Source organism: Globicephala melas, chromosome 3, assembly GCF_963455315.2.
Source record: "Globicephala melas chromosome 3, mGloMel1.2, whole genome shotgun sequence".
Lineage (NCBI taxonomy): Eukaryota > Metazoa > Chordata > Mammalia > Artiodactyla > Delphinidae > Globicephala > Globicephala melas.
In genome coordinates this window covers 159506249-159533791 of record NC_083316.1, presented here as the reverse complement: position 1 = coordinate 159533791, position 27543 = coordinate 159506249, and the positions used below count along the sequence as shown (strand labels likewise).

The following is a 27543-nucleotide window of genomic DNA, read 5'->3' as shown; positions in this document are numbered from 1 at the left end:
GTGCCCCCTCCAACCCTGCCCTGCCCAACCTCCATGGCAGGGCAGTCTCACCTGCCCCCACCATCCCCCCCAAAGTCACAGGCGTTCATTAAGCACCTGCTGTATGCAAAACCTCAGCAAACAGCAAACCCAGCCCTTCTCATGGCCACCTGATCTACCGTCAAAAGAACAAGACAGGTGGGGCTGCCAAAGCTCTGCGTCTTACTTCTGGGGACTCCGGTGCTGGTGCTGGGGGCTGTCCTCCACTGTCATCAAGGTGACTCAGAGGCACCGTCTCTGTAAAATGAGGGAGGAGCCTCAAATGGGGTTTCTGAGCCCCGCCCCTCCACCACCCGGAGACTTCCGGAGGCCTCCAGGGCTCATCCTGGGCTGGGGAAATGGTGCCGCCCCTGACCAGCTCCCACGATACTGTCATTCAGCCCCTACTGCTTCCAGGTGTCGGTCAAACCCAGGAAGCTGGGCTGAACAACGACTAAGGAACCTTCTAGAAGGGCCGGTGGGAAGCCCAGGCTCCGAATGCTCAGCCTACCTTGAACCCTGGCCCCAAGTCTTGGGCCTGTGAACACCGGCTGTGACGCTGCCCCTCTGGGTGATGGCTCCTAACATCCTCCTCAGCTCAGGGCATGGCCCAGGCGAGCCCCCTTAGTTTCCAGCCCTGGGGCTTAGCAGAGGGGTGGCCCCGGGTGGGAGTGTGCAGCTGGTGAACAACAGCAGTGACGGTGGCCATGAAGACAGTGTCTTGCGGTCACAGAGCAAGGCTAAGATGAGGCAGTGAGCCTCAGGGTGAGGGAGGCCCGGGTTCAGATGCAGCCCGCCCGTCCCACTGTCAGTGGGCCCACTGCGCGGTGCTGGGTAGATGACTGCCCCCGCAGCCTCAGCTGCCACCTGCCTGCCTGGCCACTTCGTGTTTCCTCTGACACCCGGGCCCACCCACAGTGCCACCTGCGTCATCTTCATGAGACAGAAAAGAGGTTGGCTGCGGCCACACGGCTAGTCCACGGGCGATCTGGTCTCGGGCACACCTGGGCCTGAACCCCAGCTCAATCTCATCTGCCCGGAGCCTCAGTCTCTCTGGCTTTAAATGGGGACAATGGCAGCCCAATCCCAGTGGACGCTGGCCACTGCGGCTGGTCCCTGCTGACCCCGTCGCCTCCCCCCAGCTCCCCTCCTTCCTCAGCCACACCCCTTTCCTCGCTGCTCTTCCAACACACCAGACACAGACCCACCTCAGAACCTTTGCCTTCACCATTCCCCCTGCCCGGTTCATTTTCTCTCTCCCCTAAATCTGCACACCTTTCCATCCTCCAGGCCCCAGCCTGAATATCCTCTCTTCCCAGAGCTCCCCCAACCACCCCTGGACCAGGGCAGGTTTAACGCTCCCCTAGCACCATGTCTCGGTTGTTCCCCTGTCCTGGCTGGGGGGTTCTCGGCCACCTTGGTCGTGCCCATGGGCTGCCCCGTCTGACTCCCACTTCCCGGGCCACAGTAGGATGAAATTGGGAAAGTGCTTTGTGAATTCATAGGACAACGTGGATGCCACTGCTAAAGGTGGTCCTCTGGTACCCTGGCCCAACTTGACTTAGCATTTGAGGACTTGGCAGGTCAGGGGCTCCAACTTGTGGCCACCTTACCCCGGAATCCCGGGCACTTTCCCCATAATATGCCCTGCAGGTGGTTGAGGACAGGGCCAAAGAGAGAGTGTGGCGGCTCTGGAGTCAGGTGGGCATGGGTTGGAATCCCGGCTCCACCGCAATCTCACCCCAGTTTCTTCTTTCTGCCCCACCCCCAGCTCACCCTGGAGGGGGTCCTTAGCCAGGCCCAGCTGCCCAATGATGTACCGCGGCAGGTCCGTCTTGATGCCCTGGCCCTCGCGGGCCTGGCCCTCGGCAGCCTCCAGCAGGTGGTAAAACTCCTCAGGGTCAAACTCCTGGGGGTGCAGAGGGGTTGGTCAGCCGAGGCCTGGTCCCACCTGCAGGCCTTTGCACACGCCGCTCCCTCTGTCTGAAGCATCCTCGCCAGTGGCTCCAACTTGTCCCTGGGATCTTAGCTCCCGGCCCCTCTTCTGGGAAGCCCGCCGCAGCCCGGCAGCCCCCAGCATTCCTCTCAAAGCCCTATACGATGGGGCCTGTCTCTTGTATCTCGGCAGGACCGTTGGGTGCCTGGACTCAGCCCGGCACCTGGCCATGTGCCAAGATACTCACCAGGCACTCGAGGAGCCTCGCTGGCCGCGAGATGATGACCAGCAGCTTCCGGACAAGCTGGACAATGAAGCCAACTTCCTCACTGTCTGAGCGCTCATGGGCCTGGGGGCAGATGGGTGGTAGCGTCATCTGCAAGCCCTTGGTCCTGCCCTGCCCTCCTTGGGGACTCCTAAACCCTGCGCTCCCCTGCCCCCACGCACATCCTGCAGCAGCCTCTCCAGCTTCTCCTGCATCTCCAGGAAGTAGCGGGAGGTGACAAGAGCCTCTCCAGACTTGGCCAGGCAGTCGCGGGCCAGCTCGATGATTTGGTGGTGGATGAAACCCAGGACGCCGTCAGCCAGTGCCAGCCGGGCGCCGGGTGAGAAGGCGGCCAGAAACTCCTGCAGACGGCCCTCCATCTGTGCTGTGGCCTGGGCAGGGAGCAGGGGAGATGGGGTGGCCTGGTCACTGGATGGGGCTGGGGAGCGACATGCGCAGATGGGGGCGGGAGAGAGAGAAGATGTGGCGATGGGGTCCAAAGATTGGAGAAGCAGCAGCAACGTGCACAGGTGCGGGTGGGGGAGGGGGGAGTTTGAGACGGAGAGATAGGGAAAAACAGAAATGGACAGGTAGGGGGGATGCAGCCAGGAAGACAGCAGGTGCCACTGGAGGGACAGCAACATGGAGGGAGCTGGGGCTGGTCTAGCCGCCAGGCGCTGCCCACCTTGGGGAATCTCTCCCGGTACACGTGATTCATCATGACGATCTCATTGTCGAAGGCCCCTGTTGTGCGTCCAGGGCTGAAGGAGGGGACAACTGGCTTATGACATGGGACCCAAAACACAGCCCAGGGAAGGGCGGCTGAGTCAGGTCTGAGGGCCAAGGGCCGGAGGCCAGGCTTGTGCACGGTCAGGACCAAAGGTGGAGGAGGAGCCACGATGTGGGTCCCAAAGCCAGCCCAGGGAGGGGCTGGGGCTGGGGTCAGAGGTCGAGGCCCACCTGAGGCTGCGGGAGCGGGGCCGAAGGCGAGGTGAGTGGTGGCCGCCCTCCTCATCAACCATGCTCTCTGAGCTGCGGAAATGCTTGGACAGGAAGCATAGTTCGTCCGGCGTCGGCTGGAAAGGAAGCTGGTGGAGGCGCTCCCTGGAGGATGAGCTCGACTGGCAGGAGGGGGTATCGGGGCCATGGGTTCATGGTCAGTGCCACAGCCAGGACCCCAGCATTACCCCTCAAGGCTCAGGCTGTCTGCTGGTCATCAGATGGTAACTCTCCTGCCTGGCTCCTGTGCATCCCTCAAAACTCCAGCTTTGATGTCCCCTCTTCCAGGAAGCCTTCCCTACCTGCTCCCTTGGCAGCCCCAAGACCCCCTCTGACCAGGCCTTCCCTGACCACACAAGGATGAGGATATCTGTGTATCCCGGACCAGGAGTCCCTTGGGGCTGAGGCTGGGTCCTTTCAGGGACACCCCAACATTGCCCAAAATGGGGCACAGAGGGGCCAGCCAGGATGTTTGCTGATTGGATAACTATCCAACACCTTAAAAAAAAAATCCCAAAGGGGCTTCCCGGGTGGCGCAGTGGTTGAGGGTCCGCCTGCCGATGCAGGGGACATGGGTTCGTGCCCTGGTCCGGGAAGATCCCACATGCCGCGAAGCGGCTAGGCCCGTGAGCCATAGCCGCTGAGCCTGCGTGTCCGGAGCCTGTGCTCCGCGGCTGGAGAGACCACAACAGTGAGAGGCCCGCGTACTGCAAAAAAAAAAAAAACCCAAAGACGTGTCTTCCCCACCCCCAACCTGGCACTCCCCTGTCTGCCTGCCAAGGTAGGACTTGTGGGTACCGAGACAGTGGAGCTGGGCGTGTTGGTTCCATAGCCAGAAGACGGGAGGGACGCGAGGGACCATCTTCTGCCGTCGGCCCTGGAGAGAATGAGAAGTTGGAAGGAAGGCAAGGACCCTGCAGCTTGTGGGGACCAAGGGCAAGCACTGTGGCTGGCTGATCCTGGCCCCATTGGAGGAAGGACCTTCTGAAAAGGCCAAGAACAGGAATACAGGGTGAGCAAGTCCACTGTGTGTTTTCTCCTTGTTCTTCAGCTGCCTCCTCCAGGAAGTCTTCCCTGACACCAGCGGCCAGTACGTCCCCCATCAAAGCTGCTCTAAGTTGCAGCTGCTGGAGTACACGCTGGCCACTCCCACCAGACTGAGGACTCCCTGAGGGCCAAAGTCCAGCCTCCCATTCCTCAGCCCCCAGTGTAGGGCACGGCCTCCAGCAGGCACTGAATAAACGTTGTTGAATGAATAAGTGACATCTAAGTGCCTGGCACATAACAGGTCCTCCATCAGGTCTTGTTAAGTGAATTAACAACTTTCAGTGAATGAGTGATTCCTGGACGAAGTCATGCCACCCCCTCCCCCTGCCCCTCCCGGAGGGCTCATAGAAATTACCTGTCTGTGCTCGGGATGTGGCTGCAGGAGACCGTGCGTGCATGTGTGCATTTGCCAAGGGCGGAAGCCAGAGGAGAGACCACAGCAGGGCAGAGGCCAGGGGTGGGGAAAAGGCTAATGAGGAGGCAGGTCCAGCCACCAGGTGCATGCCCCTGCCTGTCCCCTCGCCCATCACGTCAACACCATCCCCCAAAGCCAGAGACCACTCACCTCCGGGCAAAAGGGAAGTTGATAGCAGATGCAGCTGAGAAGTTCCGAGGACTATCCAGGGGGCTGCTGCCTGCTGAGGAGGCGGGGGGGGGGAAACTGGGTCAGTGGGGGTGGAGACAGGACACTCCCACCCTGCCCCGCTTGCCCGCGCGCTCACCTGTTGGGATGGACAGGGGTGACAGGGGCCGGGAAAGGGTCGGCGAGGGCGTTCCTACCACCAGGCTCTTGCGGTTCCCGCTGCGGCAGCTGTTGGGGGGGAAGGTGGGGACAAGTCCAGGACTCCTGCTTCACAGGACCACATGCTCAGGTCCAGGACTCCTGCTTCACAGGACCACTTGCTCAGCTGGGAGCACATGGGTGATGGCTTCCAGGCAGGACAGGAAGCTGGGGGCGACCACTCTCTCTCTGCTCCCCAGGCGGACCGCCCCTCTGCAACATCATAGCCCTGGCCCAGCTTCTCCAGCTTCTGTGTTCACAATCCCACGCCCAGGACTTCCCCGGCGGTCCAGTGGTTAAGACTCCACACTTCCAATGCAGGGGGCACGGGTTCGATCTCTGGTGGGGGAAGTTCTGCATGCTGCACAATGCCGGGGTGGGGGGCGGGGGGGGACGGTTGCTCCACAATCCCGCCCCACAGCCTTGCCCACATCGTGGCCACTGCCAGGAACAATGGTAAATAAGGCAGAGGTTGGAGAGGATCCTGGAACCCATAGGTGGGTTGAGGCAGGCGCCCAACTCCATTTTATGCACCTTTTCCCAGGGCCACTGCTCCAATCTCTGAGCAGACCCCCTCCCCAAGATCCCCCTAAAACGCCAATCTGATCCTTGGAAACCCCAAAGCCAGCATCTTGCACATTGGGTCCTGTTCTTGTTCTACCAAACTTTTTTTTTTTTTCCAAAGAATGTTTTTTTTAAAAAAATATTTATTTGTTTATTTATTTATTTTATTTTGGGTACACCGGGTCTTAGTTTGCACGTGGGATCTTCGTTGCGGCACACGGGATCTTTCAGTTGCGGCATGCGGGATCTAGCTCCCCGACCAGGGATCGAACCTGGGGCCCCCCCTGCATTGGGAGCACTGAGTCTTACCCACCGGACCATCAGGGAAGTCCCTGTTCTGCCAAACTTTTGCCCACATGTTTTCCTCCCTTCATCCCAGCTCCCTCCTGGCCACCAGACCCCTGACCCAGGCGCCCCCCGCAACCCTTGCCCAGTAATTCCCATATGTGCCCTGGCCCCAGCCCCCGCCCTGGCAGAGGGAAGTTGGGAGCGACACGGTTCCCCCCACCCACTCCAGCAGTCGCCCGGCAACGGCTCCGATTGCTCTCTCTCGACAAGTGCATCAGCCCACACAGCCTGAGCCGCCAACGCAGCCCAGCCTTGGCGGGAGAACTGCTCAGGGAGGGAGCGATGACACCTCGGGGCCTCACAGGGCCAGGAATGGCGTCCCAGGCAGAAGGCACAGTGCAGGCCAAGGAGAGTGAGGTCAGCAACCGGCTCAGGAGACAAGACATGCACGGAGGAGGGGTTCAGCCTATCCACGGCTCCATGTGCAGCTGCTCTGCTGAGCCTATTTCCCCATCTGTATACTTTGCAAAGGTGCATACACAGTGCTCAGCTTTGGGCCTGGCACTGGGTAAATTGTGGCATGTTACGTATATTGTTATCTTTCTCCTGACATTACTCACAGGGCCTGGTACATGGTGGGAGAGCAAGCAATGCCTCTCCAGCGAATTAAATCACCGACATCTGCCAATACCAATAAGCCCAGAGGAGGGAGAGACCAGCTGCACCCATTTCCCAGCCTGGAAAACTGAGGCCACAGATGTCATCAGCCACAAAGATTGTCCTTTAGTCTGAGATGCAAAAGCAAAAGTGAAACCCACAGGTTCCTGCAAAACTTCCTGTCACCACCCCCCCAACACACACACATCCGACAGCCCACATCCTCTTCCAGCCCCTCACCCCCACACTGCACCCCAATGCATCATTTTTCACTTCCAACAGCATTTGGGAAAAACACTGGGAGCCTCCCTCTTGCTCTCAGGCAGGGCTTTCTTGAAAACAACCAAATCTGAGATCTCAACGGGGAACTGGGCATCATCTGTTCAATTCCCGAGCATCTACTGAGCACCCACTGTGTGCTCAGCCCTCCCTGGAGAAGGAGAAGGCCCAGGACCCTGAGAAGCTGCCTAGTTTTTCAATAACCAGCCCTGTGGCACAACAGAGAGTGAGAATTATGTCAGAAAAGAGGCGCCTGAGGCCAGTTTCCTGCACCTGATCCCTGAGGTGCCCATGAGCCTTCTGTGGCTCCCCAGGTTCTGGGAGAAGAGCCTAAACCCTGGATTAGTCATTCAAGGTCCTTCAGCAGCTGGTCCCACCGCCCAGCCTTTGCCTGTGCTCCCCTCTGGTGCCCCGACCAAGCACTGGTGAGACACTCAAGCACAGAGAGGTTAAGGAACTGCCTGAAGGCACACAGCCTGACAGTGGCTGAGCTGGAATTTCAACGCAGGTCCAGCAGAGCTCACAGTCCTCACTTAGCTTCTCTGCCTTTCAGGAGAAACTGAGACTCCACTTTGCTCTGGATAGAACACCGTGATTTCCCCCCACCCCCCATAACCAACAAACACATCATCCTCCCGCAGCAAATATTTGCTTCTGAACCATCATTTCCGCTGACTGGGCCCCAGGGACTAAACAGCCTCAGTTTTTCCAGGAAGCTCCTCCGCAGGTCTGCCCAGAGGACAGGTTCGAATCCTGATTCAGTCCCAAATCCCTGCTGCTTCTGTCACCACCTGAGCTGCGACCCCGGCGGACAGACATCCCAATTTGGGTAAGGAGCGGTGAAAGGAAGGTGCCTGGGACCCCAGGGGATACCTGGATCCCAGTGCATCCGCCCACTTCCCCCTACCGCCGGACACAGTGGCCCTCCCCGCGCTGCCGAGATACACTTTTGGCAACTCGTGTCTGCTCGGTCGGCCGCCGCGCCTTTGCCCGCGCGAAGCCCCCTACCTCTTGGAGCGCTGCAGCAGCGCGCCCTTGGCCAGGCGGCTCCGGTGGCCGGGCGCCGCCACCGCCGTCCAGTAGCTAGGATCGGACATGCTGCTTCCCTTTGTGCCGCCGCCGCCGCCAGAGGCCCGAGAGGCGCGCGGGCGCAACCAGCGGCGGCGGGACGCGAACCTTCACGGCGGTATCTGCCCCGGGAGCCCCGCGGTGAGGGGCGGGGCACGCGCCGCGGGGCTGGGGGTGGGGGGCGAGGAGGAAGCGCGAGGCCGGGAGCGAGGCCTGGAACCCCGCCCAGGACAGCGCGGGGGCGGGGCCTGGCCTGGAGGGTGGGGCGAGCGACGCGGAAGCAAGACCTGCGAACCCGCGTGCTGGCTGGTGGGCGTGGCGTTGCCATGGCCGCGGGCGGAGGGGCGGGACGTTGCCAGGGTTGCGGGCGGCGGGGGCGGGGCGTTGGCGGTACCTGGATGTAGGGCCTTCGAAGTTGGCTCCCTTCCTTCAAAATGTAAATCCGATCGCGCCCCTTTCTCCCCTACCTCGGCGCTAACCCCTTCTGAGTGCGGCACTCAAGACCCATTCAGCAGCCTGGCCCAGCTCATGCTACTGCACCCACGCTGGCTGTACTTCTTGGAATGCCTTTCCTGCCTGGCAAAATCCAGCGTCCCCTCCTTCAGGAGGTCTTCTCTTGTGTCTGTCCAGCTCTGTCTTCCCCAGGCTTGGGCTCCTTGAGGTCCCAGCATCTTCCAGCACTGGACTGGCAGAGAGGGTGTGTTTAGCAAACTGAGTCAGGGCATCTGATATGCTTTTCCTGTCTGTACGACGGGAAAGGCCATCAGCCTGGCTACTATCAGGAATCAGATGCCTGATTTAACTTCTCAAGCCTCAGTATTCTCAACTGTAAGATGGGAGGAAAATGGGGCTGACATGAAGATTACACTGTGCCTCCCAAGAGTGCCTGGTAAACGTTCGATAAACGTTAGCATTAGGCAAACTCCCAGGCCTCTGGTTCCCCATATACACATGTCCCTTTGTGAAAATGTAATAAAATCAGAGGCACAGAAAGTGCCTGGTACAGAGCTGGGGGTACAGTTAATCTTCACTATGGAATTAATGCTTCTGTGAATTAATGCTTCCTCCTTTCATGACAGCCCCAGGAAGTCAGGGACAGTGTCACCCTGAAGGTGGACCCTCCACAGGCCACACAACACTTTGGGAACCGGCCCAGGCAGGACTGACCTGGAGCCCAGACCCCACATCTGAGAAAACTGAGGCGTACAGGGGGTCTTGCTACCTGATGTGTAGCCCTGACCCTGCCCATCCATCTTGCCACCCATTTTGCTTCTCAAGTCTCTCTCAGACTCCCTGCCTTGCTGCCTCCAAGCCCAGTGTCTCCTTCAGGTGGCCCACATGCAGTGGCCCAGATATCCGCTGAGTGTCTCCCCAGGCCTGCTCTCCATGCCCCCCAGACTGGGGCTCAAACAACCCATATCTGGCCACTCATTCACTCAACAAACATTGAGCACCTACTGTGTGTCTGCCCTTGTACTGAACCCTGGGGATGCAGGCCACAAATAATCCCTGCCCCCAGGAGTCCCCAGTCTGGTAGGGGAGGCAGAGAGTGAACAGGAAACAATTAAATGAACAAGTTAATTTCACACACTGAAGTTGAGGAAGGAAAAGCACAGGGGTAAGGCTGGCAAAGGACGACTTTAGCCAGGAGGCCTCTCTGAGGTGACACTGCAGCCAGCAGTGAGACATCGAGAAGGAAGAGGAGCCAGCCATGGAGAAAGAGCATCCCAGGCAGGGAGCACAGCTCATGCAAAGGCCCTGAAGCAGGACTGAGGGGAAGATGCCAGCAAGACTCACCATGTGGGCCTTGTGGGCTACAGGGAGGAGTGCAGTTTTACTGCAGCAGCAACAGGGAGTCATGGAGGATGTGTGAGCAGCGGGAGGGTGTGATCTGGACTATGTCTGTAAACCCCGCCCCCCATGTCTGCCATGAGGAACAGAAGCTGTTGGGGGGCAGGAGTAGAGGCAGCAGGAGGCTAGTGAGGGGCTGTAACAGGGTCTGGGAGGGGAGGACACAGGCCTGGACCAGGGTGGGGCTGTGGAGTAAAGTGGGTGGATTCTGGACTTATTCTGAGGCTAAAGAACAGGCTCTGCTGTGGGGTCATATGTGTAGATGAGGATGAGGGAGGTTACCCATCATCCTCAGGTGCTTAGTCTGAGCCACATACAGGAAACAGAGCCTCCTGCATGGGAGGAATTCGAGGTCCCATAGGTCTGGGACCCAAGTGGGGATGAAGCCATGGTCTCATGCACCATAGGCTAACATGCTGTGTCCACAAGCTCCCCCTACCATGTGTGCCGGGGACACTTCTGCACACAGTTAGTAAAGGAGCTGCCCATCATCCCCAGCCTGTGCTGCCTACGTGCCTCCCACTATGCCCATTGTGTTGGCATCCCCAGCAGCTGCTTCTCCCACGCCCATCTGGCCTCAGTTTCCTCCTCTGCAGAACAGGGCTACAGCTGGCAATCCAGAGGGCCTGTGGCCATGGCAAAGACCTCCCGCGAAAGGCTGGCTGATCAAGTGACCTCTGGTGCCAGCCCCTTGCCCACCAGATCAAGCCCCTCCCCTACTCACACACCCTCCACGGCTCCTCATTTTACAGCAAATTCACACTCCTGGGTAAATCCCTTTCCTAGAGCTCGAATCCTAACTCTGTGCCTCAGACTTTGCCTCTCTCTGCTTGTGCCAGTAACTGTGTAAATAGGAAAGCCCCAGGTGGACATACAGACCCCCATCTCCAACCCCACATTGGTAGGGCCACCCCAGCCCTTCATACCTGCCCATGAGCTGTCCATGCCCCTCCAAGCCCCATACCTTATGTGGCTCCCAGTGCCCTCGGTAGAAAATCCAACTTCTTCCCGTCCTTGGTGTCAAGCCCCCAGAGGGAACACGCCTCTGACAATGCTGTTCCTGCCTGGAACAGCCTCTTTGTTGTCCCCTTGGCCATATGGGCCCAACTCATGACCTTCTCTTCAAACTGCTCCCCTCCAACACCACAGGTAGAGCCCTCCCAGCTGCTTCCCATGTGTCTGTGCCACAAGCATTAACTGAGCACCTGATGTATAGTAGGCCCTGCCTGAGGCTATAGGATGACCAGGACAGATCCAGGTCAGGCTTTCAGGTGGCTCTCAAACCTTTGGATGAGAAAAACAACTCAATAATCACACAAGAAAACATGGAAAGCACAACCATGATGGGGTCAGGATGAGGGAAATGGATGTGCATAATGGATGCAACTGGGGCTTGGGGGCCTTTATGGTGGGGTGGGGCAGGGGCGGGGAGGTTTAGACACGAAAGGCTTCCTGTCTGAGAGCTTGATGGAGACTTGACAAGTGAATAAAGGAGTAAACAGAGAAAGCGGAGCTCTGGGCAGGGGGGACAACAAGTGCAAAGGCCCTGAGGCTGGCCAGCTTATATTCTGGCAGTCCAGGAAGCCGCACGGCTAGAATAGGGTGAGCACTGGAGAGGTGGATGGGAGAACGCGGGGCGGGCAGGGTGGTTCATCACAGGAGCTGGACCCACAGGGCCTTGGAGGCCGAGGGGACAAATGTGGGCTTATTCCCCTTGGAGCAGGGGAGGCAGGTACCCATTTCCTTGCCTGGCCCAAGTCAATGGGGCTCTGCTGCCCCCTGGTGGCAAGCAAGGGGCCAGTGGACTCAGCTAGAATCCCAAACTCTCTGCCTCTATTTCCTCCTGGTAAAACTGGCTTATCTGCTCTCAACAGGTCCCTCCCCTCATCTTGTCCTCACCTGAGGTTGAGGCCAAGGACCCAGAGTCAGATCTGGCCTGACACTCTCTCTCAGGGTGCCTCTGGACAACACACTTTGAGGTCCCAAGCCGAGTTTCTCCTCAGCTAAATGGGGGCGACACAGTCTCTGCCTCCCATTGGACACCCCAGCCTGGTCCAGGCCCCACCATCTCCCACCTAGATGTTGCCCTAGCCACTTCCCTGCCTCTGCCACCTCCATTCCTGTCTCCTGTCCCCAGCCAACCTTTCTTCCCCCAAGGTAGCCACAGGGGCTTTAAAAATCTTGGTCCTGCCTCAGGACCTTTGCATGTGCAGCTCCCTCTGCTTGGTGCTTCCCTTCCCCTAGCTCTGCTCAGGCCCTGGCTCAAACACCACATTAAGAGGTCTCCGTCTGAATGTGTCTTGTTTGTCCATTCCCTTGTTCATTGCCTACTTCCTGAGAACTGACTGAGAGCCTCATGAGGGAGAAACTATGTTCATCTTTTCACAGCTATGCCCTTAGCACCTGGCACACAGTAGATGCCTGCTTAATGAAGGTACCTGCCTGTTGCCCAGCTCCCAGTGTGGGCTCCAAAGTGTTCTCTCTTCTCCCCACTAAAGGCCCATGGGAAGAGTGTGAGCAGCTCATTCATACTAAGGTGTAAATGGTTGATGGGCCATCAAATTCTAGACATCACTGACCTGTACATCTGTCCCCTCCCTGAATTTTTGCCCAAGCTGTGTGAGGCGCCCACTATATCCCTGATGTTCTCTCCCATACAGGGGCAAGATCCTGAGACCCCACCATCGCAGGGAGTGGCTCAAACCCTCAACAGACTCTCATGGCAAAGCTGGCCCTGACTTGGCCCCCAGACGTACTGAACCAGGAGAACTGGTGTCTCCTCTCTGAGCCTCAGTTTCTTCCGCTGGGCAATGGGATCAGAAAGGGTGCTTCTCTCCCAGGGTTGCAGAGGGGACAGAAGGAACTTGAGGCGCTCAGTCAAGCTGGTTCTTTTCTCCCTATACCACTTGGCCTGGTTGACTTCAGTGCACAGGGCTCTAATGGTGGACTCTCAGCGTTAGGAATGTGTGTGTGTGTGTGTGTGTGTGTGTGTGTGTGTGTGTATACATTCACAGGGAGGAGCTTTCCGGCCAGCTGAGCTGGGTCACAGCACAGGAGGCCAGGCCAATTCAGCAGGGTCCTGAGCAGGCTGGGAACCCAGCACCTGTCTCGAGGAAGTCCTTGGGCAACAGCTCAAGTTCTGGCCTTGCCCTGACCGTCTATCAGAAGGGGGAACCTGCTGCCTATGACTGAATATGGAATTTTCCCATCATGGTCCTAGTGTGGATCACCGTGCCATTTTATGGAGAGGTAAACTGAGGCCCAGAGCGTCCATGTCACCAGCCCACAGTACCTTGCGGGGGAGCTGGGTCTGGGCAGCTTCCAAGTCTCTGGGGTGCCAGGGCGATGTCCGAGCCCCGCCCGCGCGCGCTGTCACTTACCTCCAGGGGTGCAGGCCCAGTGAGGGGCTGCAGGGGCTGCAGGGGCTGCTGGGACTCAGCAAGGACGGGCTCTGGCTGCGTGGAGACAGACTGCAAAGAAAGAGGCCGGGGACGGTGAACCCGGCAACGGCCCCTGCGTGTGGCCGAATGGGGAGACGGGACCGGGGTTGTGGTTTCCTTAGGGAGAAGGGGCCTGAGGCTGGGGATACTAGATCTCGCGCAGGCCGCGAGGGCGGGGCCAGGCCGTTGACCCGGGAGGGCTCCCTGGAGGCGGCGGTGCGACTCGGGGCGACTTGAACAGAGACACGGAAGAAGGGTGGTTGTCAGTCTGTCCCTCTTCCCCCAAATCTGCCCTTCCAGGTCCAAGCACTCACTCGAGGGTCAGCGCCGGGATGTGCAGCTTGTCCCTGCGGGACTTCATGCCGAGGCCGGGGCCGCGTCTACGCGACCGGGTACTGACGCCCCCTTCGTGGCCGCCAAGCCCTGACTGTGTCGCGATCGGACAGACAGACAGACGCGGACACCGGGACAGCACGCCTGGCAGGCGAGACAGACGCGGAGTGGGGCCTGGGCCGCCGGGTGGTGGTGGGGGGGCGGGCTCTCTCCGTCCCGGGGCGGGGCTCGGAGCCCCGCACCTGCGCGCAGGCACAGACCCGCAGCAAAGGTCGGATTGTGCGAGGCGGGAGCCGCGGTGCCACCCCTCCCGAGCAGGGACGCCGAGGGTGCCGGGTATCGAGCCCCCGAGCTGCACGGCCGGAAAGGAAGGGCAGTCACTGCCTTCTCTGCCGGACTTTTTGCTCCATCAACTGGCCCCGCCCCTTCCCTGTCGAGGCCTTACCTCCGCGCTCACCGAGCCCCGCCCAGCCCCGCCCCCGGGGGGGTGTCTCTCGGACACCAATCCACGGTGTGCGTGCCCCACCCCAATCCTCCCACCCGCAGCCGCTCAGCCCAGGCGTTCCCGGCCGCCCGCAGCGGGTGTCACCATCCCGGCGCACACCGGAGGCCCCGACCACGCCTCCAGCACTTTGTTTCCCTGGGTTCCCTCTGCCAGGACAGTCATCCCCGTCATTCATATCCTAATTCAGCCCCACCAGCCTCCTCCCTACACGTGGACCCCTGGCGCTCAGAGCCCCACCCTCCCTCCTGCCCAGCCCAGACTCCGAAGGTTTGCGGTTGTCTGTGTCCGGCCATGGCCCCCTTGAAATCCTGGTTGGACCCAGTCAGGCACACCGCAGGTGGCAAAGACTAGACAGCCCTCAGGGAGTCTTTGTCCTGGTCCTATTCCGTGGCCCAGGACTTTGCCCTCAGTGGTTTGTACTGATTCACGGTCCACTACCCCGCCCCCAGCCTGGGCAAAGGCTGGGGACAGTGCTTGCCTTCCGGGCAGTGTCCAAGCCCCTTCCCTACTGGGGTCCTCAGGGCCCTCCCCACCAGGTGCACTACCCCCAGTCCAACAAGAGATGGTCTGGGCTTGGGGGCTACTCTGCCACCAGCCCCACCATCAGATTTCAAACTCTCATCCAACCCCCAGGACCTACCCTTTCTCCTCTCCCTCCACCTCCCCTATGCTCACTTCACCCCAGCTACCCCTGTCTCCATGCTGTTTTTCCAGTGCCAAGCTAGTTCGCACCTCAGGACCTTTGACCATGCTGTTCCCTCTGCCTGGAATGCTGTTCCCCTGACACTTTCCCCCTAGCTCTTCCTCCTCTTCCAGATCTAGTCTCAAATGTCACCTCCTCTAAGAGATCCCACATCTTCAGGGCTAAAGCCACCCTCCAGTCCCCTCTGTCTGTCTCTGTTTAATTTCTCCCCTGTATAACATCACTTCATCACTCTCCCCAAGAGAGTGCAAGCTCCACGGGCAGGGTCCAGCATTGACTCGTCACCGTGTCCCCTGTGCCTGGAACAGAGCCCAGCACACAGTAGATCCTAAAAAAATGTTTGTTGAGTGAGTGATTTCACTGAGGCGCAAGGGAATTCCCACCCCCAACTTAGGCAAATGCAGCCTCCAAAGAGGGAGTGTCTGCACTCACACTCCCCCAGACCACCAGTACGAGGCAAACTCCTCCCCCTCCTGGGCTTTGATTTCCCCATCTGTAAACAGGGGAAGGCACTGAACAAATGTTTTTTGAGCTTTTGGGATCTCAAAATGCCAATCACCAGGAACATTAATGTGACCCTGAAGTGTATGATTTTCTGCCGGTGTTCCCCAAAATAGAGTGAGCTTCCTGTCATGGGAGGCATGCAAGCTGGTTCTAGGATACTTGACTGGAATTCTACAGTCTGCACTCTGGATGCCACCTTTTCAAGTTGGTTGCCGTACAGCCAGTGAAACAACCCTTATGCACCTCAGTTTCCTCGTTTGCAAACTGGCATAGTTTGTACCTCACCTCCCAGCCTGTGGTGAGGGCCACGTGAGGCACCTGTGAAGTACTTTGCAAACACCGGGGCAGGATCAAGGTGAGAAGCTTTGTAGTAATTACTAAATAAATTCACAATTTGGAGGCTGCTGCTGAAATATCTGTGCCCAGGACCACAGGGCCCCACCCAGCCCACTGGCCCCAGGTAAACTCACCCACGTCCCCGGCGCGGTAGGCTCAGCTCCTTCTGAAAAGAAAACAGGGGTCATTCTCAAGGAGACAAACCCTTCACATCCCTAGCTTTCCACCCACCTCATTTCCCAGTTGGCCCCTTGTTCACCCTGTTCCAACCAATGCCTCTTTTCTGCTCACCCCACACATTGGACTCAGCCCTGCCTCAGGGCCTTTGCACCAACTGTATCTTCTGCCAGGACCACTTTCCCTCCCTTCTGGTGCTTGTTAATTGAAGCTCATCCTTCAGGTTTCAGCTCAAGTGTCCCTTCGTCTAGGAAGCCCTTTCAGATTCCCAATCTACCTCCCTTCTCAGCTCCCCTACTTGCATTTTTTAAAAGTCATTATTCAAAATAAATTAGTTATATTTACAAAGAAGTATGTCAGTAGTGGCTAAATACTAATAATCTATTGAGAAAAGGGAGATTCCTTAGTCATCCTCACCCTGTCCCCTCCCAGATCTGAAAGCCATTCCCCGCTCACCTTCTGCAGAATCTATGCAGGTTTGGGTCCTGGTCATTTGTGGGGGCTGGGCACACTGACCAGTGACTCCCTATTGAAGACTCTTTTAGAGCTCAGCAAGCCGATCTGCACCAACCCTGGGTGTCCTCACCATATATAGGGCAGAAAGCCCTGTGCTTGGGTTCCACTGTGACCCCAGAGTCCACCCTCAAATATGGCTTGCCCAGGAGGGCTTTTTAATTCTCAAAAGGCTGTGTGGCACAAGTTTAGAATCTGAGGACACCCAGACCTGGGTCCAGATCTATCATCTGTTCTTTCCTGGCCGTGGAACCTTGAGCCAAGTGACTGGTACTACCTGTGCTTTGGTTTCCCCATCTGTAATTTGGAGATAACGTAAGAGGGTTCTGGGGTAAAAATGATCAGAAATTATTGTTGTTGTGTTACTGTTGAGCTCAGCAAGGGCCTTCGCAGACTATCGCAATACTTGCTAAATTTTACGCACATTTACTGAGCCGCTACTACTCATCAGGAGCAGAGGCCTTTTTACAGGCGGGGAAACTGAGGCGCGGAGGGCGGCAGCTGCCCACATCTCTCGACGGAGGTAGGGCCGGGAATCCAGGTCTCTGGACACCACACACACACACACACACACACACACACACACACACACACACACACACACACACACACACACACACACACACACACACACACACACACACACACACACACACACACACACACACACACACACACTGGGGCGGTTGCGCCGAGGATGCAGGACTATTTTTACCTCGGTGGGCTCAGGGCTGCCCACATCCAGAGTTGGGCGTTCGTCATGGCAACCAATGATGTCATCAGCCCCCGCAGCCAATTGGAGGGGGCCGGAAGCTGCTGGGCTCGGGATGACAGGGCTGGGAGGGGTTAACAGGGTCTCCAGGCAGGGGAAGAGGAGGATCTGCGGGGGTGGGGCGTCGCCCTGAGGCTGGACCCCCGCTACCTTGAGCTCAGAAAATCAAGTCAGAGCCCTTCAAGGTGGGAGGAGGCTCACCTGCCACCCTGAGGTCCCCTTGTTTGCTTGAATACCTCTGGGGATGGAGAGCTCACTATCATTCTGTGCAAACGTTCATGGACCCACCACCACCACCACCACCATTAGGGTCTCCTTCGGCCCCCTCCGGTTGTTATGAGATCTCATGCCGCTTCCTCCTCCCCTACTAACCCGCAAAACAGTGAGGAGCTGGGATCTGAACTCAGGGGTTCTTGCTGTGCCCACACATGCCGCCCCCCCCCACACCCCATCCCAGCCATTTCCTTCCAAAACACGGACAGTTCTGGGTTCCCAGTCTGGCTCCCTAATCTGGGCTGTGTGATCCCCGACAAATGACTTCACCCGTCTGTGCCTCAGTTTCCTCCTTTGGAAAATGGTCCAGTTACATAGGGCCCTGGGAGGAATCAAGTAGCAGGCTCAGGGCCTGGCGCTGGGGGAAGCTTTGATCAATCAGAGCCCACACAATGATTTTGTGAGGTTAATAACTACCAATTTAACCACAAATTTTAATTTACTTCCAAAATACAAAAAGATGTGAAGTGGCACAGAGAGGTGAGGGACGGTCAGCCGCCCCCCTACAAAGGCTCAGTGGAACGCTGGGCCCACATGGAACTCTCCCGGCACCACCCCCGGACCCTCTGCTCCCTGCGCCATCTGCTTCTGCCTTCAGCCCCCTCTTTGCCAGCTGTTCCTCAGCGAGTGGCTCCCGCCTAGGAAGGGGGTGGGGGTGGGGGTGGTCTAACTCCCCGGAACTGCCCTTTAAAGATAATATTTATGGCATCCTCTTCTGGGCTTGACTGGGCTGGGAGATGCTGCCTCCTCACCAGAAGCCTCAGCTCCACCCCGAGGAACCCACATTCTGAAGGAGACAGGGTAGGGCATGGACACCCCCATATTGGAGGCATTAGTAGGGACCCAGAGGAAGAGAAGGGGCTGGAGGGAGAGGGGAGCCAAAGGAGTTCCAGGAGGAGGGCTTCAGGCTGGGCTAGTAGGCTAGTGGGAAACAGGGTGGAGGTGGGACTCAGCCCAGTGGGCACCAAGTCTCATCGGAAGTTGGCAGCTGGAGCAAAGAGAGAGAGGTCAGCAGGGACCACATGGCACCAGCCGGAGGGCTTCCTGGAGGAGAAGAATAGTTGGAACTGGGCCGTGAGGATGCCAGATGGACCTTCCAGGGAGCTTCCCCAGCAGCAGGAGAGACAAAGTCCAGACAGACTGGACACCTTCCCTGTCCCTGGTTGCTGTCTTTGGGGATCTGCTTTTAAAATTCTGTCGTTTGTTAAGCAAAGGGCAAAGTGGGAGATGATGAAAAAAATGATAAAATAATAGTGGTAGTAGTCCTAGTAATAACAGCTTATGTTAACTGGCGCCTACAAATGCTACACAGAAGACTGAGCTTAACCCAAACCAGAAAGGGCCAGTCTCCACCTCTTCCCCTTACCCACAGCCAATGCAAACTGGTGGTCCACAGGCCAAGCCAGGTCCTGTTTACAACCTCCTAGTACTCAGTCAACCGCATGCCCTGCATTGCCACAGTCAGATTGGCCAGGACACCCCCAGCTATTGTCTGGACTGGCCAATCAGCACCTGACTTCCTCAAGCTTTTATGAATTGACTCTTGGACCTTTGGCAAGGATCACCCTCCAGGGTATCTGATTGGCTCTGACCTGATTGGCTGGGGGCGCTCTGGGCTCCAATTAAAGGAGTGTGTGACTGATGCCCCAAACCAAGGCCCTCAACATCTTTGCATCCTCAAGTGCCAGACCACTTAGAATTCCAACTCCCTGACTTCCTGGGTGCTATTTTCCTTCTCTGAGCCTCAGTTTCCCCTTGTGAAAAATAAGGCTAATAATCTCTTGGGCTGTTGGAGACCTAAATGCATGTACAGTGCTTAGCATTTGTAGATGCCCCTTAATGTGAGCAGTTATTGACACTTCTACTGTTATTTTAAAAATTATTTTCATGTGTCTCCTACTTGGTCCTTTACTCTAGATGCCTTCCTGGCTTCTGGCCCCCTTTTTGGCCCCCACCTGCTCCAGAGGAGTCTTTCAAAGCGCTCAGATCTGACATGACCTCCCCTGTTCCATCACCTTCCATAGCTCCCAATCACCCTAGGAAGAAAGTCTAACCTCTTCAAAATCGGCGCTGGAAGCCCTGGAAGCAGATGGTCCCATCTCACATGCCCAGTTCTAGCGCTAAGAAATGGCTTCTAGCTTCCCCACAAATACATATGGTTGCATACCTCTGGGCATTCGCACGTGCTGTTCCCTCTGTCCAGAATGGCCTCACTCAACTGGGCAAACCCTACTTGCCCCTCCGCCTCCTTGGATGGAGGTCTGCCAGTATGGGGTTGGGCTGCAGGGAGAGCCAGATCTGCCTGGGTTCAAATCCTCTGTCGCCTTACACACTGTGACACCTGGACAGAGGCTATGATTCTATGAGCCTCAGTTTTCCCATTTGTAACATGGGACTCGTCATCAGGGAATGGGTGCCTCTTCCCCATGGAACAGCAACCCCCCCGTTTCTGACGTCAGCTGCACCCCCCATTCGCCTATCCGAAGGCGGTTTCTCTATTTTAAGAGGCTGCAGGCAGGGCTCAATTCTATCTGGGGCTCCGGGCGGGGCTTGTTTCCCCACAACACCCCACTGCAAACCAGTCCTGCTGCACCCCCTCCTCTATGCTCAGGCCCCCGACTCCTGACTCTGGCAACGGCCCCTCCCCCCCCCGCATGTCCTCGGGGTCTCTGCCTTGCAGCTCTACCCACACCCTCCCTGACTCCCAACCGAAACACATGTGGCTCTTCCTTCACCTCCCAACAAGTTCGCAGTTCCGCAGCCCGGGTTCAAGGCCTGCCTTTCCCCTCCCTCCTCGGCCTCAGGGCCCACCTCCCCACCCCATCCCCTACTTTCTAGCTTCTCTGAGCCTCATTCATTTCCCCAAACACCTGCTCCCTGCCCTGCCACCAGTGGCTGCTTCCTCTGTCCCAAGGCCACCCAGCAACCCTCGGTTCAGCCGCCTTCTCCAGGGGTGCCTGAGCGTGCCCCATCGCAGCTGACACCTGTGCGGGGTCACTGCTGCTCAGGCATTCGTCTCCCCCAACAGGCTGGGAAATCCAGGAGGGCGGTTCCAGGGGTGAACCCCCCCATCCCCCGCCTCTCCAGGGGGGCGGGGGTGGGGTGGGACGGGGGACTACAGCAGGCACTCAATAAATGTTTGTTGGGTAAATGATGAATCCCGGGTTCCCCCACTTGCAACTGGTGGCTTCTTACAGTTGTGGTCTAAGCCCCAGAGGGAAACGGCTAGATTGTCTAAATTCCCACTGGATGGATGGGGACACTGAGGTCCAGAGAGGTCAAGGAAGTTGCCGCCGCGGGGTCACGTGCGTTAGAATGTCAGCCTCTCCTAGGTCTGATGCCTTTTTTGCTTATCTCCTGGTGGCGCTGCCTCCCGAACACAAACCCGGGGCCAGTGGTCAGAAAGGGAGGGCCCTTCTAATGAATGGGGAAACTGAGGTCGGGAGACCCAAGAGTGCCTCCCAACGCCTCAGCCCCCCCCCCCCCCCAGGCCACAGAGCCAGCTGGCAGTGGCTTGTGCACCTGAGAGCTGGTTAAGGTCGCTGGACTGAATCCCTGCTGTGCGACCTGGGGTTTGTGACTTTCCCAGACTCCAGCCTCAGTTTCCTGATCTGACGAAAGGGCGGACTGACATCCTCAGCCTCCCCAGCTTGCCTTAGGGGTGAGCTGAGGCAGGGCTGCGGTGGCGCTGCGAAGGCACGAGGCATGTATTAATACACATTAATTAATATTAATATAGCACTAGTAAAAGTATTGACACAACGAGATGAACTTATGGTGAGCGCTCAAAGGCTGTCGCTGCAAATATGATTAGAGCTGCTGGTGGAGAGGTCGAAACCTCAGCCCCTTTCTCCCACGGAGCCTCAGTTTCTCCATATGTCAAATGGACATAACCTCTTCCCAACAGGCGAAAAGCACTTTGAGATGCGGGTGGACAAGTGGGAGTCTCCGGAGCGCGCACCTCCCTCCGCCTCAGTTTCCCCTGGTCCGCCAAAGCCCCGAGCCCGGCACCCAAGCAGGTTCGCCAAAGCCCCGACCCCGGCACCCAAGCAGGTTCACTCCGCCCGCGCCCTCTGCCCGCCCGCGCAGGGGCCTCACCTGGAGCCCACGGCGCCGCAGGAGGCTCGGCTCGTCCATCGCCGGCTAGTCCGCAATGCTCGCTTGCGCCCTGCCCCGTCTCAGTCTGCCAGGCCCCGCCACACCCTGCCGTTGGCCAAAGCGGTCAGCTGACGAGGCCTGACCCCGCCCCTCTCCGAGAGCCGGTCTCGAAAGGCCCGCCCCCTTCGAGCGAGCCTGCCCCGCCCTTTCAGGCCCCGCCCCACCCCTAGAGCCTAGAAGTAAACATTTTTCAATGAATCTTCCTAGAAGGGAGAGTTATCCCCATTTTGCAAAAGAGGAAACTGAGGCTCAGAAAAGTTAATCCATGTTCCCCGCCCCGGGGGGCACACAACAAGGGTGAGGCGAGTGGGGCACTCACGTCTGTGCAAAATTTAAGAAGCGCCCACAAAAAAAGTCAGTAATGAAGATACACAACATTTTAATACAATAGTTTAACAAATCGAAACGAATACAAAAATGCATGATGAGCTAGACATGAACATTTTAAATAAAAACAGGATCAGACTCTGCCCTTGCAGGACCCTGCCTGCTTGCCTCACTCCAATCCTGGCCCTTGTCCCAATAAAACTTTATTTACAAGAATAGGTGGCCACTGTAGTTACCAGTTTCTTTTTTGAGGATGGCTGCCTTTGCCGAGCGCCAATTGGGCACCCAACTAAATGCCTCATGAGGACCTCCTCTCACAGGTATCTGATGATAATTGTTCAGCCTGACTTTGCAGAAGGGAAAGGGAGGCTGGGAAAAGCCCAAAGTCCCAAGATGGCACCCATATTCTCTCTTTCACTGGGACTCCCACTGTCTCTGCTGCTGCAGGGTCCCTTGGTTACCAGCTGTTCGACCTGGACATTAGAGTATGTTCTCAGATTGGAGGGAACCCTAGCTAAGGTCTCTGGCTAATCGCCTGTGAGGTACAGTAGTGTCCCACCAAGTTATGGTGGCCAGATTGAGCACATAAAAATACAGGACTCCAAGGCCAAATTCGCTTTTCTCACACACGTTTTGAAATTGACATGTAATTTACCTATCATAAAATTCACCTTTTTAAAGTGTACAATTCTGTGGTTTTTAAACATATTCACAGAGATGTGCAATCATCACCACTATCTAATTCCAGAACACTTTCATCACCCCCAAAAGAAACCCTATACCAGTGAGCAGTCACTCCCCATTCTCCCTCCCCCAGCCCCTGTTAAAGACCAATCTTTCTGTCCCTGTGGATCTGCCTGTCCTGGACATTTCACATAAATGAAATCATACAACATGTGGCCTTTTGTGTCTGGCTTCTTTCACTCAGCAAGACGTTTTCAAGATTCATCCTCAAAAAAAAAAAAAAAAAAAAAAAATTCATCCTCGTTGCAGCAAACGCCACTACTTCATTCCTTTTTATGGCTGAATAATATTTCATTGCATGGATAGACACATTTTGTTTACTCATTCATCCATTAGTGGACATCTGAGTTTTTCCACTTTCTGGCTATTGTGAAGAGTGCTTCTGTGAACATTCATATACAACTTTTTGTGTGGACATATGCTTTCGATTCTCTTGGGTATATACCTAGGAGTGGAATTCCTGGGTCCAATGGTAACTCTACATTTAAATATTCTCAAAAACTACCAGACCGTTTTCCAAAGCAGCCACTGTTATGGGTTGAATTGCATTCTCCCAAAATTCATAAGTTGAAATCCTCACCCCGAGTACCTCGGAATGTGATTGTATTTGGAGATAAGGCCTTTAAAGAGGTAATTAACTAAAATGAGGTCATGTGGGTAGATCCGAATCCAATGTGACTGGTGTCTTTATAAGAGGAGATTAGTATACAAACTTGTACAAGGGAAGTGACTATGTGAAGACACAGGGAAAAGATACCATCTTCAAGCCGTTGGAGAGAGACCCTGGAAGAAATCAAACCTGCCGACACCTTGATCTTGGACTTCTAGCCTCCAAAACTATAATAAAGTAAATTTCTGTTGTTGAAATCACTCTGTGATTTCAGTCTGTGATACTTTGTTATGGCAGCTCTACCAAACTAATACAGACACCTGGTTAAATTTAATTTCACATAAACAATGAATACTTTTTCAGTATATGTCCTGTGCAATAATTGGGACATAGATATGCTAAAAAGCTATGTGTTATTTATCTGAAATTCTAATTTAACTGGATGTTGTGTGTTTTATCTGACAACCCTACAATAAATGGACTTCATCTGGAGCTTGCATACCCCAGGTGATGGTAAGCTCACACCCTACCATGGCCAACTTTCTGTCTCTGGCTAGTTCTGCCTAAAAGTTCTGTAATCCAGGCTGGGGTGGACATGTGACCTAGAGTCCTTATCCAGCTCAGTCACTGTGATTGGTTAAAGATGGAGATGTGACTCAAGCTCAGTCAATCAGAGTCTTCCCTGGGACTTTGGCTGGAACCCTGAGGAAAGAGAGGTTCCGTGTACCAGAGGTGGTTGGGCTGGACAGATGGGGAGCTGCTGGAGGGGAAGCCACCAGAGAGGTCTCAAATGCCTGTGATCTATCTGGAGAACTTCTTCCCAGAACCCCTTCCCAAATGACCTCTTCAAAGGGCAACAGGGAGCATTTATTGACTGACCGACTGGAGAACTGACTGAATGCAATTTTTCCACGGTGAACACCTATCCTTCAAAATCCACTTCAAATTCTCTTTGAGAAGCATCAGAGAACATTTATTGAATGAATAAATAGATTTTTTCTTGCAAACTTCTACACATCCATCAAAACCCTCCTCAAATATCTCCATGAAGAGTATCAGGGAGTGTAATCAGGGAGTGAATGAATGAGTTCTTTTCTTGGTAACCTATGTATTCTTTTTTAAAAAAATAAATACATGTACTTATTTACTTTTAAATTTTTATTTATTTATTTTTGGCTGCGTTGGGTCTTCGTTATGGTGTGCGGGCTTCTCATTGCGGTGGCTTCTCGTTGTGGAGCACGGGCTTCAGTAGTTGTGACACGCGGACTCAGTAGTTGTGGCTCGCGGGCTCTAGAGTGCATGCTCAGTGGTTGTGGCACACGGGCTTAGTTGCTCTGGGACATGCGGGATCTTCCCGGGCCAGGGATCGAACCTGTGTCCCCTGCATTGGCAGGTGGATTCTTAACCACTGCACCACCAGGGAAGTCCCACCTATGTATTCTTTTTTGGGGGGGTGCGGGTAGGGCCCCACACTGCACGGCGTGCAGGATCTTAGTTCCCCGACCAGGGATCGAGCACCTGCCCCCTGCAGCGGAGGTGCGGAGTCTTAACCACTGAACCGCCAGGGAAGTTCCCCTATGTATTCTTTTTTAAAAAATCGAATTATAGGGCTTCCCTGGTGGCGCAGTGGTTGAGAGTCCGCCTGCCGATGCAAGGGACACGGGTTCGTGCCCCGGTCCGGGAAGGTCCCACATGCCGCGGAGCGGCTAGGCCCATGAGCCATGGCCGCTGAGCCTGTGTGTCCGGAGACTGTGCTCCGCAACGGGAGAGGCCACAACAGTAAGAGGCCCGCGTACCGAAAAAAAAAAAAATTGAATTATAATTGACCTACAACATTATGTTAGTTCCAGGTGCACAATATATTGATTTGATATTTCTATATCTTACAAAATGATCACCACTATGTATTCTTTAAAACATCCTCAACTGATCCTCTGGAGGCCTCAGGAAGTCCTGGTTGAGTAAATGAGAAATGTTCTTATTGGTGAAAAATGTTCTTATTAATAAATGTGTTTGTTAAATGAACTCATGGATTTTCTCCTTGCCAACTCCTACTCATCCTTCAAGATCCTCCTTAGATGCCCCTCAGGGGCACCAGGTCTCTTGAGCACATGGAGAGAAGCTCAGCCCTTCTCGGGCTAAAGGTTACTACCCGTCCTTCCCCCAGAAGGCGGAAGCTGAGGGGGTGGGGAAGTTCTGTGGTTCTTCCCATTACCATTTCCTGGGGAGGGGGGCCTATGACCCTATCCTTCCTGCCTCTCCCTCCCCCCAGTTTGTGGGGCATCTGAAAGTGGGACAGCTCTGGGGACATATCCCAGGTGTGCTTCTGGGGCAGCTGGGAGGGCTTCCTGGAGTAGGTGGCAGGCAGGCCAAGAGAGGTGGGAGTATAAAGATTTGGCACGGGGAAGGTGGGCTGCGGTGAACCTCAAGGTGAGCTTCCAACTGTGACTTCAAAAAGGGTAGAAACAACACCTGACAAGTGGCTGGAATCCTTCTCACACTCCTGCCGTAGCTCCTTGGGAAAAAGCTCTTGGGAAAAAGCCCAGCCCTTCAGCCCAGCACTCAAGGCCCTGGCCCCCCTTACCATCTTCATCTCTCCCATGGAGCCCCAGACCTGCCACGTTCATCTTGCTGTTCCCCAAATCATGTCCCCCGAACTTTTGCCTCTTCTGTGACCTCTGCCGGGAATGCCCTTTAATTCTACAAAGCCAGTTCAAGACCTCCTTACTCTGGGCAGCCCTCCCTGGTCCCCTGCAGGGCCCCCTTAACCTCTGCCCCTCCCTGCACCCAGCCCCTGACCTCAAGGAGCTGGGGGCGTCTGTGTCCAGCTCTGCCCCACCCCCCTTGATGTTTTTCCAGTGACTGCTCTAACTTTGGGGGGATGGGAAAGAGGTGTGACAAGAGCAGAGGCCACTGCGAGCCCCCAAAGAATGATAAATCATACTGGCTGTCTGGTGGGCAGCAACCCTCTTTTATCCACACTCTAGCCCATTTGCAGATGGGGAAGCTAAGGCCTGGGAGGCCCAAATTTCGGGAGGGGGGTTGGTGGGAGGTAGGGAGTAGCCCTGGGGCATGGGTCTTACTCTGGAAGGTGCAAAGCTCAGCCCCACTGTGGAGGGTGCCCTGCCTCAGGGTTTGCATCCATGTTTTCACCTCTAGCTGGGACCCTGAGTGGTCTGGGTGTCTCTGGACTCAGTTTCTCCATTTGCAAAATAGGGCACCTGATGTAGGGGTCTCAGGATCATTGAGAGGTGGGCCATGGGTTTACCCCTATCTCCAATGGTCCCTTCTATCTTTATGTTTCTCTCCCTTTGTGTCTCTGTCTCTCTCTGTCTCTGACCCTCCCCCAGGCCTCAAACCTACTCCGCCCCCTGGCCTGGCCTGGGCCCTGCTGCCTGTGAAGACTGCTCTGTGCAGGGTCACAGGGTCCCCGTCCCCACTGTGCCAGGCCTGGAACACTGCCTCTTTGTTCTGATGGCTCTGACTTCATGGCCTGCTGGGCGCCTGACCCTGGCCAGCCCAGCTGCCCCTCAGGACTGGCTCTCAGAGAATGGGCTTCCTCCTGGCCTCTTGGGCCTCAGTTTCCCCAGATGCTCTCCCCCAGGAGAGACCCTTACCCTGTTCTTTGCCCACCTGGGCTCCGAGAACATTTTTTTTAGGTGAAAATCACATAACATAAAATTAACCATTTTAATATATACAGTTCAGTGACATTTAGAATATTCACGATATGGTACAACAATTACCTCTGTCTAGCTCCAAAACATTTTCAGCACCCCAAAATGCAGCCCCATCCCCATGAGTAGTCGCTCCCCATTCCCCTCCCCCAGCCCCTGGCAACCACTAATCTACCTTCTGTCTCTGTGGATTTGCCTGTTCCGGACATTTTATATGCATAGAGTCATACAACATATGGGCTGCTGTGTCTGACTTTTTTCACTCAGCCTGTTGTTTTGGGGGTTCATCCACTTGGTAGCATGAATCAGCTCTTCTCCATGGACATTTTGGGCCTTTGTTGACAGTGCGGAGAGAGGGTCAGAAACTGAGACCACCCCCCTCCCCGCCTCAACCTCTCCACCTCTGGCTGAGAAAAAGACACAGAAAAGACAAAGTTGAGTCTAAAGGAAGCAAGGAGACTCTTCCAGACCTGGAACCCAGGGTGCCCTGAGGCTGGAATTCGGGAAACGGGGAGGTGGACATGTTTGGAAGGCCCAGCCTACAGCAAGCACTTCATAACAATTTACTGGGAGAGTGAACTCTGACGTCTGAAGACCCTGGCCTCCCATTTAGCTCCTAAGTCTCAGAAGTGGACCAGAGAGGGCTGGAGACCTGGCCAAGGGCACAGAGCCCCAGGCCACCCATGGGGCTCTCACCCAGTGTCCAGCTTCAGTCTGG

General features: G+C 56.0%; 1 protein-coding gene across 15 annotated transcripts in view; it reads right to left on the bottom strand.

The window, feature by feature from the left end:
- MAST3 (microtubule associated serine/threonine kinase 3) overlaps positions 1-21522 on the bottom strand; it is a 38142-nt gene extending 16620 nt beyond the window's left edge. The window contains exons 1-13 of one of the 15 annotated variants that reach the window (XM_060296877.1): positions 21408-21461; positions 15709-15740; positions 13134-13223; positions 4988-5076; positions 4831-4903; positions 4621-4641; positions 4017-4095; positions 3180-3340; positions 2905-2980; positions 2402-2611; positions 2202-2303; positions 1795-1927; positions 206-276 (exon numbers count right to left, since the gene is read on the bottom strand). In XM_060296877.1, coding sequence (XP_060152860.1) covers positions 206-276; positions 1795-1927; positions 2202-2303; positions 2402-2611; positions 2905-2980; positions 3180-3340; positions 4017-4095; positions 4621-4641; positions 4831-4903; positions 4988-5076; positions 13134-13223; positions 15709-15740; positions 21408-21446 — 1176 coding nt within the window. In that variant the 5' untranslated portion in view covers positions 21447-21461. Of the gene's footprint in view, positions 1-205; positions 277-1794; positions 1928-2201; positions 2304-2401; positions 2612-2904; positions 2981-3179; positions 3341-4016; positions 4096-4620; positions 4642-4830; positions 4904-4987; positions 5077-6518; positions 6687-7842; positions 8583-13133; positions 13224-13507; positions 13570-15708; positions 15741-21407 lie in introns of those variants that run through there. The other 14 variants (XM_060296878.1, XM_060296885.1, XM_060296886.1 and 11 more) reach the window with 14 other exon arrangements.
- Positions 21523-27543: the final 6021 nt, after the last annotated feature.